This window comes from Petaurus breviceps, unplaced genomic scaffold (genome assembly GCF_028583685.1).
Source record: "Petaurus breviceps papuanus isolate PSGF00001 unplaced genomic scaffold, PetGlider_PUasm1.0 90822, whole genome shotgun sequence".
Lineage (NCBI taxonomy): Eukaryota > Metazoa > Chordata > Mammalia > Diprotodontia > Petauridae > Petaurus > Petaurus breviceps.
The window spans coordinates 11545010-11564367 of record NW_027187351.1 but is presented as its reverse complement, the minus strand read 5'-3'; the positions used below and the strand labels follow the sequence as shown (position 1 = coordinate 11564367).

At 37.0% G+C, this 19358-nt stretch overlaps 1 protein-coding gene across 1 annotated transcript in view; it reads right to left on the bottom strand.

The window, feature by feature from the left end:
• Positions 1-540: 540 nt before the first annotated feature.
• The window catches only part of BAG2 (BAG cochaperone 2), a 38534-nt gene continuing 19716 nt past the window's right edge, over positions 541-19358 (bottom strand). The window contains exons 3-4 of the mRNA XM_069070684.1: positions 7733-7842; positions 541-2444 (exon numbers count right to left, since the gene is read on the bottom strand). Of these exons, the coding sequence (XP_068926785.1) occupies positions 2035-2444; positions 7733-7842 (520 nt within the window). The 3' untranslated portion in view covers positions 541-2034. The remainder of the gene's footprint in view (positions 2445-7732; positions 7843-19358) is intronic.

The following is a 19358-nucleotide window of genomic DNA, read 5'->3' as shown; positions in this document are numbered from 1 at the left end:
TGGTTGCCTATTCTCAGAGAACCAAAAATGACCTCACTATGTTGGGGTCAAGGTACACTGTCTGACTCTGGCTGATCAGATCAATATGAGCTCAGAAGGGTCTACCACAGATCAGGCACAAATAGTCCATAGAACATTTGGAGTGAGCATGCCACTAAATTTGCACACCTCACATTTCCTTACAACTACTGCAATTCTGCTTTGCTTTACAGAGCACAGAGCCTTCTTTGACACAGGCATGCCATTCTGGGTGGTCCTGTGCCAATGTCTCCCATGTCTCACCACTGATTTTAATTGGAATCAATTTGAAACTCACAGTGTACTGGAAAAGATAACTGATCTTGGAGCCTTAACATGGTTTCAACCATTGTGTGGCCTTGGGCAAGTCACTCAAATACTTTCACAATCTGAGCTCCATTGTTTTAATAGGTGAAATAAAAATGATAGCTGTGCTACCCTACCTCCTGGTGTTGTTGAAAAGATCAAATGAATGGGTAAAGCACATGATTAGCCGTATAAGCAACACATACATGTCCACTGTTAATATTCAATAAATATTTATTGTATATTATGTGCTAGATGCTAAGGACACAAAGATTATAGGGGGGAAAAGTAAGTCTCTTCCCTCAAGGAGCTTACAGTCTAGTAAGAGTATAAAAATGTATGCCAAAATGTGTAATAAAGGTAGAATACGATAAGTACATAGGAAAGGTCAAACAAGCATAAGAAATTCTAGGTGGGTGGGACACTTCTAGCTTGGGCTATCAGGGAAGACTTCATGGAGAACATATCACCAGAGCTGGGTCTTAAGAGAACAAAGGAAACAAGGTATAATCAATAACATTATCTATCTATACCTGTGATGAGGACCTGAAGTATGGATAATAACCCCAAACTACACAGCCCGAATCATATTTATCTTCAGAATGTTTTTTGTCCATTAGATTTAACTCCCAACCAAATTAGATTTTTAAGGGCACACTTGCTGGATTTCAGGATAGGGAGGTAAAAGCTAAGGGTCTGCCGAATACTGGGAAGTTGCCAAACTAGGATTAGCAATTTGTGTTTGGCTCCAATTCTATACTGAATATAATTCATATAAGTCAGAATAAAATCGCATTAGTGGTTCCCCCTTCCCCCAGCACACTATTCTAGTTTAGGAAATTTCGTTCTTTGGAATTTCCTCAAACATATCTTTAGAATGAAAGCAAACTGTTCAGAACCCAATATAGCAGATTAGGGAGAACCATATATCCCCAGGCATAAGTCAACCTTTAAGACAAAGATCCTCAAAAGCAGGGATCATGCTTTACTCATTTTTGTCTGCATAATAGTAGGTACCGTCATGTCTTAAGCTTAGAAGATGCTCCACAAATGTCTGTAAAATGAATTAAAGTCACTTTTCTATGGCCACATATGCTGGTAGAAGCTTCTTAAGGGCAAGGACCATATCTTGGATTTCTCTTAAGGCACTCAGTGTTGATTGACTTAGGGTCTTATGGTCAACTTAATAGGTATTTAATAAGTAAGTGTGGAATGAATGAATTTGCTTCCATGCCGTTGTACACCAGACAGGACCTAGGACTGCTCTGGTCAGAATAATATCAGCCAGCTGCTGCATACAGTCTAAACTATATGACAAATTTTAGATGAAAAAATTGTAGTTGATATATTTGCCAAGTTGACTTGCACTGCAAGATAGATGGTACAAGGGAGAAAACAGTACCGATGAATACTGCTATCGTCTACACACTTTTTGTTTTCACGTAGTTAAGTGTTTTTACTCAAAATACAGTCAAAAGTAATGGTATACCAGATAATAAGACATTCACTTAAAAAATAGAGCTATAGTTAATATTTTCTAGTTATAAATGTCTCCATGGTGAGAGCAATGACACTTAGAATATTTTTATCAGCTGAAACAGAATGAATGGGTCTGCCCAACATTTACAAGGGAATACATGTATCTATCACTTAAAATAGTACTTATCTTTACATGGAAACTCATTTGCACCTTTAAGTTGCCCAAGCTATTTAAATTTGCTTTAAGCTAGTTGGCTTCAAAGCTTTTGTACCAGCTCCTTTCGAATGCTCCAACAACTTGATAGCTTTATCAGAGTTTTCAATATTTCTAAGCAAAGTCTCTAATCTCCTCTTAATTTTCTTCTGATCTTCAAGAGCACATCCAATTACTATGGATTGAAATTTCTGATCAATTGGTCCAGGTGGTACCTCAGATGAACAAGCCCCATACAATGACATTAAATGACTCTTGGCATTTCCCAAATCATCAAGAAACTTATTGACCACTTCATCAATAATCATTGTGGCATGCCTAAGTGATTCTTGCTGCTGGGGATTTCTAATTGTTTCTACGGAAACTTCAACTGTGAGGGTTCTTCCCATCAAACGATTTGCTGTTAGACTTAATTCTTCTCTTTCTCCTGAATAAAAAGAAAATGCTTTGTATAGTTAGCTGATACCAACAAGAAACAGGTTTGTGTCAATAATATTTTGGTTGCATGAATATGCTGTTATGTACGGAGAACTCTTGCTCTACTTAATATACTGTCTTCACAAAAGAGTAGGAAGAAATATGATTAAAATGAAGGATAAGAAATTTACTGATGAAGAGGCAAATAGGATTAAACTCTTGTGATCATAGCATAAAATACAGGAGTGGTGAACTCTTCTTCAGAGATTAAGTATAACCAACAAGAACGGGAAAGAATGTATTTTCTTGGAGATTGGCTTGAAACTAAAAAGAAAAGGAAAGATTGAGTCAATGCAAGCCCTCTGCATTTCCAGCCTGAGATAGGGACAGCCATTCTCAAAAATAAAAAAAGAACAGCTGTAGATATAAAATCAGTGGGATACAATAATAATGAAGGTGGAAAAAAAATATTATTAGGTTTAGCAATATAACTGTGCATGGAGTATATAACAGTGTGAATCTTATTGGTCAGAAGTTTGTGTTTCACTAAGTCCTATTGAGCCTTTATGAGTGGCAACTCATAAATGGAATGTGACAGTGAGACAGTATATCTTATTCAAGAGGACCAGAATAGGTAGAAGGGGAGAAAGTGTACTGTACATCAAAAGGATTATTCATCTATGTGGAAATCCACATCTGAGATGAGGGAGGCATAGTAAAGAACATTGTGGTATGTGTGGATCAAAGGATTGAGAAACATACTATAATTATAGATGGGAGTCTCTACTACAGGTAATTGGGCTAACTGAAAGGATTAGATGAATCATAAAAGTGGCTGAGATGAGATATATTTGTGAGGAGACACTTAAGCTATCTAAAACACTGAATTTGGAGCTGAGATAAATTAGCCTCTCCCAGCTCTGTAACTTACTGCCATCCTGGGTAAGGCACAACCTCTTTGGAAGTCTGTTTCCCGATGTATAAAATGAGGGGATTCAACTTAAGGACTTTTCCAGCTCTAAATTTAGGACTTTTTGTTTAGTCATTTCAGTCATGTCGAATTCTTCATGATCCCATTTGAGGTTTTCTTGGCAAAGATACCGAGTGGTTTGCCATTTTCTTCTCCAGCTCATTTTATAGGTGAGGAAACTGAGGTAAGTGATTTGTCCAGGGTCACATAGCTAGTAAGTGTCTGAGGACAGATTTGAACTTAGGAAGATGAGTCTTCCTGACTCCAGGCCCAGCACTCCATCCACTGTGTCACCTAGCCTCCCTCAAATTTAGGCTGCATATGACAGTATCCTCACTTTCCAAGTGAAGAGAAGCTGTGACTTACCCATGGGCACATGTTATAAGTGGGAAAACCAGGGTGTGAACCTCAGATCCAGTGCACTTAACACTCTACCAGGTTACCCTGCATGGATGTTTCTTTCTCCTGATAGTAAATTCATGCCTTGCCTTCATTTTTTGAAAGAGGAAGAATTGAAAAGTACTACTCACTGGACCTGATTAAAATCAGTAAGGAAGAACTGGTGAAGTTAATGATAACCCTTGGGAGGCAGTGGCCATCCCAATCTTTTGTGGTGGTTTGTGACAGGTAAGGGAAAGAATCTCAGTTATAGTCTAAAATAAACCCTAAGACTATTAGGTAACCATATTTCAAGAATTCAGCAATAGTGTAAGTAAGATGCTGTGACCTGAAGGAGATTCTTAACAAAATTCTAGTGATCTAATCAAAATTTCTTCTAATGAAAAAGAAAAGGGGACATGTTTAAAGAAACTGAAAGCATTGGAATGTACAAGGGACTGAAGTGAAGGCACCTAATTAAAGTTGAATACAAAAAGCTTATCAAGATAATTTATGAATGGTATCTGGGTAACTAGGGGCCAATAGGAGCTGAGGCTTGCAATATATGATTTATTCATAAAATGCTCTCTTTTTGATTTCAAAAGTCAAGTTGAGAGCAAAATGATCAAGGAAGAAAGAAACCCAGCTTGTCATGGATGGGAAGATAATATACATTGGAGAAAAATTAGAACTACTCAGTTCCCATTTTGCTCTGTTTTCTCTGCCAAAGATCATAGATTTAGAATTGGAAGGGACCTTAGAGGTCATCTACAATAATTCTTCACTTTATAGATTAGGAAGCTGAGACCCCAAAAGGTGAAGTAAGTTATTAAGCATTATATATGTAGTAAGTGGCAAAGCCAAGATTTGAGCCCAGGTATTCTGACTCCAAATCTGGACCTCTTCACACTATACTATACACTATGCTTTCAGACAAACTGAGGCTCGAAGAAAAACAGTTCATAGGAAATTTAAATCAGAGAAGTAAGGAGATGAAAGCACCTAGTGTCCTTAATGAATGTTAACTAATCTAGACAAAACCACATTCCAGAATCCTGAAAGAACTTGCAGATGTTACTGCTAAATTGTAACTACTTGCTGACTGTCTGAATTGTTCTCTGTGATCTCTGTGTAGTTGTGATGGGAGATGTGTCATAGGACTAGAGATGGGAACCTGTTCCAGTTTTTGAAAGGGAAAAGGTAGATACTTCAATCTGTAGGAAGGTAAGGTTGATGTTGATTCCTGATGTTTTATAACATATTGGTAAAAGAGGGCTTGTGAGCCCTTAGGAAATAGGGGAGACATTAAGAACAGGTCATGTCAAACTTACACTATATCCTTTTTTAAAGAGTAACCATACTACTACATCAGAAAAAAAGATAATGAACTGAAGATATGTCAGTTGCAGCATGTATCTTGAAATATGCTCAAGGAAAAGATGCAGCTAGTTAGGTTAGTAACCCATTAGTGGAGGTCTTCAAGCAGCAACTGAATATGTCTACTTGCTGAGATACTGTAGGTGAGGGTCATGGTTTAGATAGGGTTAGATTCACTTATCTCTTAAATCCCCTACAACTCTTAAGATTCTGTGAGATGTTAAATAAAACAAATTACAAAAAAGGAGGTAACAGGAAAATGGGATAGGTTCTCTGGAATAACTGATTTATAAATTTTACCTGAAGGTAACAGGATAAACCTAAGAACCTCCCAACGTTCTATATTAAGAGTGGTAAGTGCACCTGAAGCATATGTACTCAAAACAAGGATATGATATTTCTAGCAATACTTTTTGTCATAGCAAAGAATAGAAAACTAGTGGGGTTCCCATCATTTGGGACTGAACAAGTTATGGCATATAAATGTAACAATATTATTGTGCCTTAAGAAATAATGAAAGGGATAGATTCAGAGAAACCTAGAAACACTTATGTAGGACTGATGCAAAGTGGATTGAGCAGAACCAAGACAGCAACTTACACAATGACTACAACTTTGTAAGGAAAAGCAACTTTTAAAGACTTGAGAATTCTGACTAGGGCAGTGATCAAATGTGATCCCAGAGGACTAATGATGAAATATTCCGACCTCCTGTATTAAATGAAATACACTTATTAGACATGGCCATTGTATAAATTTGTTTTGCTTTACAATGATTAGTTGTTACAAGAGAGATTTTTTTTTAATTGGGGAGGTGGGGCAAAGGAAAAAGAGGTTATCAATAATAACGCCAAAAAAAAGAAGAGAAAAGAGCTTCAATGAGGCATTTTTAAAACTACAGAAGAGAACAGAAAGATTCAGAGGGAAATAGACAGACAAGACAGTTTTTAAACCAAGGTATTAAATTTAATAAATAGTTTTTAAAAAGGAAACAAGTTGGACATAGTGGAGATGAATGGTTTCATATATAATCTTTTTCTGTTCTTTTACTTGAAAATGATGTTTGTTGGTATTTGTCATTCATAATAATAAAAAAATTAAATTAAAACAAAACTTAATAAATGGGAGAGGAGAGGAAAAGGCTAACTAACCAAATGGATCATATTGTAGGAAGCAAGGACCATTGTATACAATTGAAAGGTTCAGAATTTGCTGGAAAAATTATAGCATGTGGGTAAAGGGGAAACCATACTGTCCAGAAAGTCACCCTATTATTTCCAGATAGAAGATCAAGAAAGAAACAAGCAATTTAGCCAAGTCTAGTAAACAGAATCTAGGCTAGGTGAGTGGCAAGAGTAATGATGAGGAAATAATCTAGCACATAATTACTCACAAGGAAATAATGGGCTGGCTGTCTATTCTACAACATTATTTCAGCATTCTCTTATTAACTGCTTGTCTGGAGTAATAAGCTAGTTTATTAGTATATAAAATACATTTGAGACCAAAGCCATATATATTCATTGTGTGTATGATTCAGTTAACTTGGTCTGCATACCTAACCCTCATTTTTGAGCTCACAAATATGTATTTACCATTGGCTGTAAGAGGGATTGAGTCAGGTTACTCAGTTCTCTTTGAAAAACAAGTCAAAAGAGTCACATCATATTTTGTACACTAAGGGCACATTATTACATCAATTATTCTTTTTCTTTCCCATCTAATTTTCTTTGAGGTTTTTTCTTCCTTTCTTTTTTAATATTTACTTATTATTTGTATATTATTTCTGAGTTTCTGATCTCTAAACTTTACTTTTTATTTTCTTTATTATGAGCTTCACAAATATTAACACAAAATTCTAATATGCAAAAAAAACAAAAAAGATTGTGTATGAAACTAAACTTATCTTATGTATAGTTTTGTTTTTTAAAAGTGCTTACAGAATTTAACATGGTAGTAACAAAATTGTCCTGTTTTCGTCTCCCTTCTGAATTTCTGATTTTTTGTATTTTTTTAATTGATGTTCTTAAGGTTTGTATTTTAAATTAGCAAAGATATATGGGAGAGTCTTAAGAGGAAAGTATGCCAATTTAGTGTGAGGCAGAGCTTTTGTGCCAGTTTTTGGGGGGAGGGGGAATCCTTAGGCCTTTTTCAGTTAATTCCAATTCAGGGTCTTAAAGATAGACTCTGATTGAAGACTAACCATCACATAAATGAAGGCCTTAGTATAATAAAAAGTTTGAGCTCACATTTTCTACTGCAACCTAATATGCTTCCACCAAAGGTCAAGCAATGTATTTCTGGTGTGGCCCTCTTCCCAGATTGAGAATTCCCTCACTGGTTTTAACTATGTATTGGCTTACATTTCTACAGCAAATCAACTGGTAGGAAAAAAAATTGAGGTTAAAAGTACAAATAACAATATTTGGCTTAAGTTCCTTAGTTAAATCATAACTCCATGTGAAAGATAAATGTATTTTCTAAAATATTCAGACACACATAAAAGGAACTACTTATACACTGCAAATGTTTAATAAATATTGATGATGTAGCTTTGGGAAAGAATTCTTACCATCACTGATTTGTCTCATTTCTTGGCTGTTTTGTATAGAATGGATCATCTCTAGGAGAATTTCTTTTTCTTGTTCTACAGCAGATGCTGCTTCTCTCAAAGCTTCAACCCTATATAAATTAAAGAAGAAAATCTGTTACCATATGAAAAATACTCCTTTTGCTGTTTTAGTCTTCCTGTTTGAATCATTAAATCTAATTCAGAATTGAAGATGAGGAAATCTTTAACTTCATGTCATTTATCATTTCCTCTTGTTGAAAAGTTCCATACATCGTAGAGCAAGTATGAACAGTTAAAAAGGTAGTTCCCGTCCCCCTAGTCAGGCACACAAATAACTTACTACCTTCTTTGCAGACTCACAATCCCCATTAGAGGACAACTGAAGGTCAGTGTGAAGGAAGACCAGCTCTAGGAGTTAGAAATGTGAGCAAGAGAAAAATATGCCATACTTTTGAGTATTTTATTTCCTAATCATATTAACATTTCTAGGATCACTCCTCTATCATAACTGGGCAAAACCAGTACCTTCCTATAGTTGCCATCACCCAATAGGTAATTCTGGAAGCAGGAATTGTGCGAGCAACTTTCATTTCTTGCTCATCATCTAAAATAAATTATAGAAACAAGTTCAATACAATTTTGCATTCACTCTTTTGGCCTGATTTCTTGTGTGTGTGTGTATTTTTTTTAACTACACTCTTTTCATTCTCTCCAGTTACCCACCTGCCTACCTGTTACAAGCTAACAGTGTTATCCACAAACTGATTATGTATAGTCCTGATGTCTCTTGTACATTGGCAGATAGCTGCAAATGTAATTTTAATCCAGTCTTCTTCAAGACCAGTAGTCCACAAAACATGAAAGCCTTGGCAATAATAATTCGTATTATATAACAATTTAAGTTTTTCCATATTCATCTCACAACAATCCTGTGAATTAAATAGTGGGAGTAGTGTTTCCATTTTGGACATGAAATAAATTGAGGTTCTGAGGTAAAGAGATCTGCTCAGGGTTATTCAGCTGTGTCTGAGGTGGGATTCAAAGCCATATTATCACATTATATTCCAATTCCTCCTTGGCTGTCATATAATATGTCACCTCAGCCACTGAGGTTTTCTAACTTTAACCAGTTATGACCACCCAAGTGAAGCTAGAAGGACCTTTGGAGGTCATTTAGTCCAACATCCTTACTTTTTGGAGGTGAAAACTGAGATGCAGAGAGATTAAGTAATTTGCCTATGGTCACATAGTATGTAGCAAAGGCAGTATTTAAATTTAAGTTCTGAAACTCCCAAGTTCATGCTTTCTCCCTGTGCCATGCTTCTCCCATATAGTGGTAGATATGCCTTTAACATATGTGACATTCTAGAAAGCAGTCTGGAATTATGAAAAGTAAGTGGTTAAAATGCCCATATCTTTTCACCCAAAGATTTCACTAGTACATATGCAAAGGAGGCAACTGATCGAAAAAAGGGCAAGGGAGCCTCCACATATAACAAAGTATTTATAGCAGCATTTTTTTTTTGTGATAGCAAAGAACTGGAAACAAAGCAGATTGCCCAGCAACTGAAGAATGACTAAATATATTAAGGTACATAAATAGAATATTACTGTTCTGTAAGACTGGACAAACTTGAGGAATACAGAGGAGCACAAGAAGACGTATATGAACTGATTCAAAGTGAAGTAAGCAGAAGTAGGAACATACACAATGACTACAGCAACGTAGGTATAAGGAACAATTGCCACAAAAAAAAACCAACTGACCAATGTTGCAGAATTATAAAGAACACGCCGGTGAATCCCTTCTACCTTCCTACCAACTTCTTTGCAGAAGTGGAGGCGCGGGGAAGTCCCCAGTTATGAAACATTACATATATTAGATTTTTAAAAATAGTTGCCTAATTATATGAAATTAAAGAGTTTTTGCATAGAAGAAATCAATAGAGCTAAGATATGAAGGGAATCAGTTGACTGTGAAAATAAAAATCTTCATAACAAATATCCCTTATAAAGGCCTAACTGATATCCAAGATGCCTAGGCAACTACTAGGAATAATAAGAACAAAAGCTATTCCCTAATGTTTAGTATTTAAAGATATGAACAAGCAGTTCTCAAAGGAAGAATTGCAAACTATTAAAAACCACAAAATACTCGAAATCACTAATAATAAGAGAAGCACAAAGCAACTCTGAGGTTTCACCTTACAGCCATCAAATTGGCCAACATGACAAAACACAAGAAGTCAGTGTTGGAGAGTGTCTGAAAAGATGGACACAGTAATGCACTGTTGGTAGAGCTATCAGGTTTAATCCTTCTGGAAAGCAACATGGAATTATGTGCATGTGGTTACAGTGTGCTTATTCTTTGACCCAGGGATTCAGCTGCTATGTAAGTAGCTCTGTGTATACACCAAAACATTTACAGCAATACTTTTTTGTAGTAGCAAAGAACTAGAAATAAAGTAAGTGCCCACTGATGTTGGGAATGACCAAAAAATTTTGGTATATAAGAAAGGAAATATTACTGTGTTGTAAGAAACAATGACTTTGGGGCAGCCAGGTAGCACAGCGAGTAAGAGCACCGGCTCCAGTGTTGAGAAGACCTGGAGATCAAATCCCGGGCTCAGACACTTAGCACCCACCCAGAAACACCTGGCCGTGTAACCTTGAGCAAGTTACTTAACCCCAATTGCTTAGGGGCGGCCAGGTGGCTCAGCGAGTAAGAGCACCGGCTCCAGTGTCGGGATGACCTGGATCAAATCCGGCCTCAGATACTCAGCACTACACCCAGAAATAACTGGCCGTGTAACCTTGAGCAAGTTACTTAACCCCAATTGCTAAGAAAGAAAGAAAGAAAAAAAAAAAACAATGACTTCGATGAATACAGGAAAACATGGGAAGATATATGAAATGGGTAAAATACGAAGAATCAGAAAAACAATATACACACTGATATATGTGTGTATGGAAATGGAAAGAACAACAAAATAACCAAAATTAAAAGTTATAAAGTTAAAAATGAAAGCTGACCCCAAAGAATAGATATGAAAATATTCTTTTCCCAATTTCTTTGCAGAGGTGAAACACTGCATACAAAGGTTTTGCTGAACCCTGCTCCCTCTACCATACACATAGAAACACACCTTTTTAAATTGTTTTAATGGATGACTCTTGGGGAGAGGAGGGAGGATGGGTTGGGTAATATAAGTGATATAAAAACAAAAATATTTCAATAAAAACTTATTTTTAAAAATCAAAATGTATGTGACACTCTGCTTTATATATTATTATTCTTACATTCACTGACAGATAAAATTAGGGTCCAAAGCATATGGGAAATATTGTGGTTCACCATGAAAAATTCATGTTACAAACAGAAACTTCTGAATCTAATTCCTTAGTATTGACAGACAATACACATACCTGATGAGTAAATGAAAAGGTGCTGAAGGAAAAGATTAATTTTTCAGTACACCTTTTGAGTTCATGTTCAAACAGAATACAGTGAAGGTAGAACAAAACATTTCTTATCCTAAAAGTGGTGATGTAATTTATCACAATAAACCTGTGGAACTACTAATGAGAAAATAGATGAAAGAAAGTACTCAAGAATAAACATATGGTATATGTGATGCATCCTTTGTCATCATGGAAACTAAAAGCAAATATAGAGAAAAGGATTTTTTGAATAGGAAGGAATGATTAAAGACATCTCTCCCACAAGAAATACAAGATCATAGATTTAGTCAGATAGGACCTTAATTTTACAGATAAGGAAACTGAGGGACAAAGACTAAATGAATTGCCCAGGGTCAGCCAAGGTCTGTGGCAGAATTTGAACCTAGTCATTTTATACTTTGTAAATTTTTTATTTAAAATTTTAACACAATTATAAAGTATAGGTTATTTCACCCACCTTAAAGGTTCCAAAAGGTAGCTCATTTTATTTTATGCCATAGTCATCTATGTTACCTTTTGATATGTTAATTGAATCTAGATTACCTACAAATTTCTAACTTTTCTTATCAATCACATTTAGGAAAGAACAGATATTCTAAGTAAGGGAAAACTGTTGTATCTGAGGTGTAAAACTTAATTTGTGATGGCAATCTGTCCTTTATCTCAGTCTCTCAGACATTATTGAACTGACTTTGGTCTGATTCCTGCCCTGCCCCTCAAGATTTTTTTTTTTTTGGCTGTGGAGAATTTTACAGACACTAGGAGCAAAGTAATTCCATTTTCTTTTCAATTTTCTATTGATATCATTTTTAAGTATCTTAATGCCTAAATATATGTCCCCCTCCCCTACTCCCACAAGCGAGCCATCCCCTTAAAAGAAAGAGTAACAAAAGGAAAAAAAAATAGCTCAGTGCAAATTACCAACACATTAATCAAATATAACAGTATATGTAATGTCTCATTACTCTATCCCCTACCAAACCAGAGAAGTGTGTTTTCTTTAGGGCTAAACTTGATTATTATAATAACACAGTGTTCAGTTTCTTTTTTTTTTAATTTATTGTTCTTTCCATTCATTGTGTATATCATTTTATTGGTTCTGCTTCCCTTTGTAATCAAGGAATTGATAAACATTTATTAAGTGCTTACTATGTGCCAAGGACTGTGCTAAGTGCTGGGGATACAAAGATGCAAAAGACCGTCCCTGCCCCCAAGGAACTTACACTCTAATGGGGGAGACAACAAATAGACAAATATATACAAAGCAAGTTATCTATCGGATAAATAGCAAATTTGGGAAGTCTTCCATTAAAAGATGGTATTTTAGTTGAGACTCAAAGGAAGCCAACGAAGTCATTAGACCAAGTTGAGGAGTGAGCATTCCAGGCGTGGGATAGAACCCAAGAAAAGTTCCAGGAGCTGAGAGATGTGTCCTGCTCCTGGAACAGCCAGGAGGCCACTATCACTGGATCAAAGAGTTATACCGTAGTTGTATAATTTAATATAATATAATAATAGTTGTATAATTTATATAATAATATAGTTGTAAAGAGTTTATTAAGTTTTCCCATGTTTCAGTGAATTCAAAGTACAGAGTGACAATCAAATGAGACAGCATATAAAAAACTGCAAATCCTCAAGTGCTATGTAAAAGCTAGCTATTACTATGATTGTGATTGTAGCCAACCACAATATTTCCCATTTTGTAAGATAGCTGTATGGAACTTTTCTACATTCACTGTCTTTTAAAATGTGAATAAATCTGATACTTTTAGGTTCTCAGCCCCATCAAGTACCAATTTTCCAAATTCTAATAAAGTCTTTAGTGAGAGTACTAAGTTTTGACATTTGAATAATATACCTTAATTTAAAATATTCAAATCATTATATTTGTACATTCCCTTAATTCTCAAGTACTTCCTAGTGAATACTATACCATTTCTAATCATTTAATGCTGACAGTGAGTGAATTATGTCCAAACTCTTAAGTCTTGTGAATTTAAGCCTGGTCAAAAACATTTTGTCCTACCAGTTTGTTTAAGCCACAAATAAACAAATAAATGAATGAATGAATAAATAAGCAAGCAAATAAATAAAAATGAATGAATGAGTGAATAAGTAAACATAGGTTTATATCTGCATGTTATATGTACTTATTAGCACAGATTTGAATGTGGATTCCATTTTATCCAATTTTTTTTTATATTTTCATGCTTTTTTCCCCAAAGAAAAACAACTTATAAATTAGGTTTCTACGAGTATCTAACCTATTAACTTCTTTTTGTAATCTTAAAATTGCTTGCAGGTGGTAAGAATTACATCAGAACATTTTCACTGGATTATTTTCATAGTGGATCCTGTAGACAACTGCATATCTAGAATGCAGAAGGGAATGTACATTTAATAAGGACCAGACCTTGTTTTTAGTTGAAAGAAAAAAATAGATTACCCAGAAAATTTGCTTTAATGTTTGTCTTCATGAAATCACAACAGACAATAAGTTATAATAAAAAGTAAGTGAATCTTTTATTCACCTCTGGTTTTTTTTTTATTAGAAATGCTTGGGGAGCAGCTAGGTGACACAATGAATAGAGCACCAGCCCTAGAGTCAGGAGGACCTGAGTTCAAATCCAGCCTCAGATACTTCATATTTACTAGCCGTGTGACATTGGGCAAGTCACTTAACCCCAAATGGCTCTGCCTTTCCCCCTCAAAAAAGAAAAAAAAAATGCTTGAAAGTCTTCTATTTCATTAAATATCCTTTTATTCCCTGAAAGATTGTTTTCTGTTTTTCAGGGTATGTGATTCTCAGTTGTAATCCTAACTCCTTTGCCTTCTGGCATAATATATCAAGCCCTCCACTTCTTTAATGTGGAAGCTGCCAATTCCTGTATCATCTTGACTGTAGCTCCATGATATTTGAATTGTTTCTTCCTGGTTGCTTACAATACTTTCTCCTTGATCTGTGAGCTCTGGAATTTGGCTAGTATGTTCCTGGGAATTTTCATTTTGGGATCTCTTTCAGACAATGATTGGTGGATTCTTTTAATTTCCATTTTGCCTTCTGGTTTTCTTTGATAATTTCCTGAAAGATGATGTCCAGGTCTTTTTTTTTCCCCCATCATGACTTTTGGGTAGTCCCATAATTCTTATATTATCTCTCCTCAGTTTATTTTCTAGTTCAGTTGTTTTTCCAATGAAAATTTAATTTTTTCTTCTATTTTATTTTTACTTTTTAAATTTTGCTTTATCATATCTTGATGTCTCATAGAGTCATTATTTTCCACCTGTTCAATTCCAATTTTAAGGAATTATTTTCATCAGTGAGCTTTTCTACTTCTTTTCCATTTGGACAAATCTATTTTTTTTTTTTTGCTTTTCTGGAGGGCAATTGGGGTTAAGTGACTTGCCCAAAGTCACACGGCTACTAAGTGTGTCAAGTGTCTGAGGTCAGATTTGAACTCATGTCATCCTGACTCCAGGACTGGTGCTCTCTATTCACTGGCCAAATCTATTTTTTAGGGGTTATTTTTATCAGTACATTTTTGTATATCCTTTCCCATACTATTGACTCTTTTTTCATGATTCTCTTGCATTACTCTCAATTTCCCCCTAATTTTTCTTCCACTTCTCTAATTTGCTTTTTAAAAATCCGTTTAAAGCTCTTCCAGGAATTCTTTTGGGCCTGAGACCAAATTATATTTTTCTTTGAGGCTTCTCATGTAGCCGTTTTGACACTATTGTCCTCTTCTAAGTTTATGCCTGGATCCTCCCTATCATCATAGTATCTTTCTAGTCAAGCTCTTTTTTGTTGTTTTTTGCTCATTTTTTTCTGTCTTTCTTTTTGTGAGTCGGTATTTTTATGTGATAGTTGCACTGTCCCCAGCTTTTTGTGCTGGGGCTCTGGGTCTTACTGCCAGCTTTCACTGGATTTCTAGACTCTGCTTATTTTCTTTGGAGGGTAGGCTTCCCTTCTGGCTTGTGCTGGCGGGGGGGGGGGGGGGGGGGGGGGGGGGGGGGGGGGAGTAGGGTCTCCCCATTGGCCTCCCTTGGGTGTGGAGTTTAGCTGCTGGCCAGCTCCAGGGGTAGGGCCTTGCTGATCGCTATGGTAATGGAGTCTTTCTGGCCAGCTCCAGGGGTAGGGCCTTGCTGATCGCTATGGTAATGGAGTCTTTCTGGTAGCTAGCCCTGGGGGAGGGATCTTGTTGCTTATCTAACCAAGGGTTGGGGCCTTGCTACTAGGTTGCTACAGAAATAGGGTCTCTCTGTTGGTAGACCCCAGGGGTGGGTCTCATTGTTGGCCAGCTCCAGGGCAGGGTTTTACTACTGGTCAGCAAAGAGGTCAAGGGTTTGTGCTGGGAGTGGTGCCTTGCTGTGCTGCATTGACTGCTCACTTGCCTAGGGAGCTGCTGGCTTGCAGGAGGGTGGGCCTTGCTGGTGGATTACCTCAGGCTTGGAGTCTTGCTGCAGGCCCCTTGCTATGAGGCTTGCTACTCCTGCTACTGCTGCTTGAACCTCTATCTCCTCCCACTCCAGTGAAACAGACCTTTCCTACTGGGCTGGTAAGCTGCTTCCCAGTTCTTACAGCAATTCTGAGGCAGTTTTCTAGTTGTTTGGAGGGGAAATTGGGAGGGCTTCAGAAGGCTCATTCCTCCCTTCACCATCTTGGCTCCAAAAGTCACCCTCTCCTCTTAATACAGTAGCTAATGACATCATCTTAAAGAAACAGACAATCCCACAGTCTCTTTTCTATGGATGAGGATTAGCCTTAGGTAGACTACCACTGACAAACAGTCTCATTTGACTGTATTGTCCCATTCTTACTGTTCCTCATTTCAGCTTCCTGTCATGCTTGTAAGAGGGTCGTGTGAGGGTCAGACTTACTACTCACTCCTATCTTTGTATTAGTCTGTATTCTGCCCAAATGCCAGGTTGTTTTCATCTCTTATATAACATCTCATGCCTGGATCTCCTCTTATGTGCCTGAAATCTTGGCAGCTAACACCAGCACACCCTCAACTCTTTTAAGACCAGCTTTTATCCTGTAACAACCACTCCTTTTCACACACTGATGAGAAGTAATTCACAAAAAGCAGTGCTGTTAAAAAATATTTTCATGAACTCTCTTTGCTGTATCTTTTAGAGGGTTCCCTTCAGTAAAGAGTACTCAATTATACTTTTATTTGATGACAACTCTTACATCACTTCATAAATTCTGCAGCATTGTGTACACTACGTGCTCATGCCTGCCCTGCGTTTCTTCACTGCTCCACTGGGGAATTCTCAATATCAGTTCTTCACAGGTCATGGTGTTCTATGACTCAAAGTCACACAACGTCACTAGAAGAATACTGTTATTAAAGTATAGGCCTTTATTTCAAGGAGAAGTTTAAGGCCATTGAAAAGAACTTTGAAGTATCCCAGTCAAATCATTTCACTCTGTTCAATTCTGGGCCCAGCTCATAGTCTACATGTATAAATACATACATGTATACTTTCACAAAGAGAGAATATTAATGTTTTAGTCCTAGGAATAATGACTGTTTCAAAGAAGAGAGGAAGAAAGGAGTATAGAATCATAAAATTATGGGGTTTGAGAGATGGAATGAGTCATTTAGTCCATTCCTCCCAGCTTGCCTGATCTCAACCCTTCTCATTTTACAGAAGAAGAAATTTGAAGCCCACAGAGTTGAAGTGACTTGCCCAAGGTCAATCAGTAAAATGGAAGAGCTGGGATTCAAGCTCATAACTTCTGATTCTAAACCCACAATGCCATGTGAAGGAAGATAAAGGTGTAGTCTAGTACTGAACTATAAGTGGGAATTTTAGAGAAAGTCGGTTTCGCAGTTCTAGAAATTCTTCACAGCAAATGCTACATCCATCTTCATAATCATCAAGAGAATTCTAGCAAATACCCAAACCTGTTCTGAACCTGAGCAAAGAAACCTATATAATTAAGTGAAATTATGGTGTGTCTTTCACCTTCATTTCTGCATGTGAACATCTTTTCTTCAGTGCTGTCATTCTCTTCCAATAACCAAAGAGACACATGTAAGAGTAAAGGAAATTAAGCACTCCAGGAAACAAATGCTTACAAGTTCAGTAGTCCTACAGATTTATTGACATGGCTGCAGTCTGATCTCTGATAGGTTCTCTTTCCCTCTTGCTTTGCCCCATTTAACTGACTTGACAATGGTAAAAATTTCATTTTCTTCCAACCCCCACTCTAATTCTCATATTAATTTCTGCACTTAAGTCCCCAAAGATTTCTATGATGGAACTTCCTAGGACTGCATAAAGTCATGTAACCTTGGTAACAAGTCGTTGGAGTCTGATCTCCAGGGCCATCTAGTGTTGTCTGTGTGTCACAAGCACATCCAAAATTCATAAGAGTCATCCCTTTGGCAGCCGCCCTTCTTATGCAGATGTCATTTAGAGTCGTGTTGCTATGTGCCATTGATATCTGTTGAGGAAGAGTTTTTCCCATACTTACTAACTGGTATGCTCTAGTTTGAAGAGTTCTGTGAGTGAATGAATGAATGAAAAAGCATTTATTAAATAATGTATGCAAAGACATTTGCTAAGTGCTGGGGATAAAAATAGAACATTGAGACAATCCCCACTCTTGAAAGCTCACATTCTAATAGAGGGAGACAGCACATGCAGGGAAATTTTTTCAGCATGGTGCATAGAAAGGCTCAGTGATCCTTATTGCAGGTGAGAAGGTATATTGTTCTGGATGCCAAATAATCCACTTTGGCTGGAGTAAAGAGGGAAGATAAGGCTGGTATACAACACATCTTTAGTGTCCTTTTAATTGAAAAAAATATGCCCATTTTTGCCAGTGAACTTGATAATACCAAGGATTTTAGTGATGGAAATATTTGTTTTCTGGGAGTTCAGAAAAGGTGACTAGAGAGGAGCTGCAGATCCAGTTACCCAGTCACATCTCCACTGGGGCTGCTCCACTGGACAGTGCTGGTAGAGGTAGGGCCACTGCCTGAAGGACGATGCTCTTGGTCCTGTGCATCAGATTACAATCCATGCAAAATAAGGACAGGAACAGAGTGGTCTTAATCAACAGGTAAACTAACAATAATGATGGCAATAATAACATTTATATAGCAGTGTCAGGCACTGTGCTAAGTGCTTTACAATTATTATCTCATTTGCTCCTCACAACCATCATGGGAGAGAGGTGCTATTTTTTATCCCCATTTTACACATGACAAAATTGAGGCAGAGATTAAGTGTCTTACCCAGGGGTCACATAGCCAGTAGGTGTCTGAAGCTGAATTTGAGCTCAAGTCTTCCTGACTCCTACCCAGTGCTCTAACTACTGTGCCATCTATGTCAAATGTTAACATGGGGGGGGGGGAAATAAGAGGGGATAAAAGAAAAAACAGAGTTGGGGAAGGGATAATCAGTATGCTTGCCATCTTGGAGTGGAGGGTAGGAGAAAGATGGAGAGAAAATTTGGAATTCAAAATCTTGTGGAAATGAATATTGAAAACTGAAAATAAATAAATTCTGGAAGGAAAAAATGTTAACAGAGCATTTTTAAAGAATTAAAGATGAAATCAAGAAAAAATACTACATTTTAGGGGTGGCTAGGTGGAGCAGTGAGTAAAGCACCAGCCCCGGAGTCGGGAGGACCCAGGTTCAGTTCTGGCCTCAGACACTTAACACCCACACAAAACAACTAGCCATGTAATCTTGGGCAAGTTACTTAACCCCAATTGCCCTCCAAAAGGCAAAAAAAAAAAAATACTACATTTTAATATGTAGAATCCATAACATCATAGAGCCATAGCTAGAAGGTACCCCAGAGGTCATCTGGTCCATCCTTGTCATTTTGCAGATAGTGAAAATAAGGCCCAGAGAGATCAGATTTACCAAAGATCACAGGTAATAAGTGTTAGAGGTAGAATTCAGCCCAAGCTCCCTGACTTCAGAGACAATGTCCTCTTTTCCACTGTGCCAAGGTACAAATATCTGTCTCTCTATCTAATAAATTATAATACGTCACTGATCTAGAACTGAAAAGAAGAACCTTAGAGATCACTAACCTAATAATCCCCTATTTTGGGGTAGCTAGGTGGTTCAGTGAATAGAGCACCGGCCCTGGAGTCAGGAGGACCTGAGTTCAAATCCGACCTCAGAC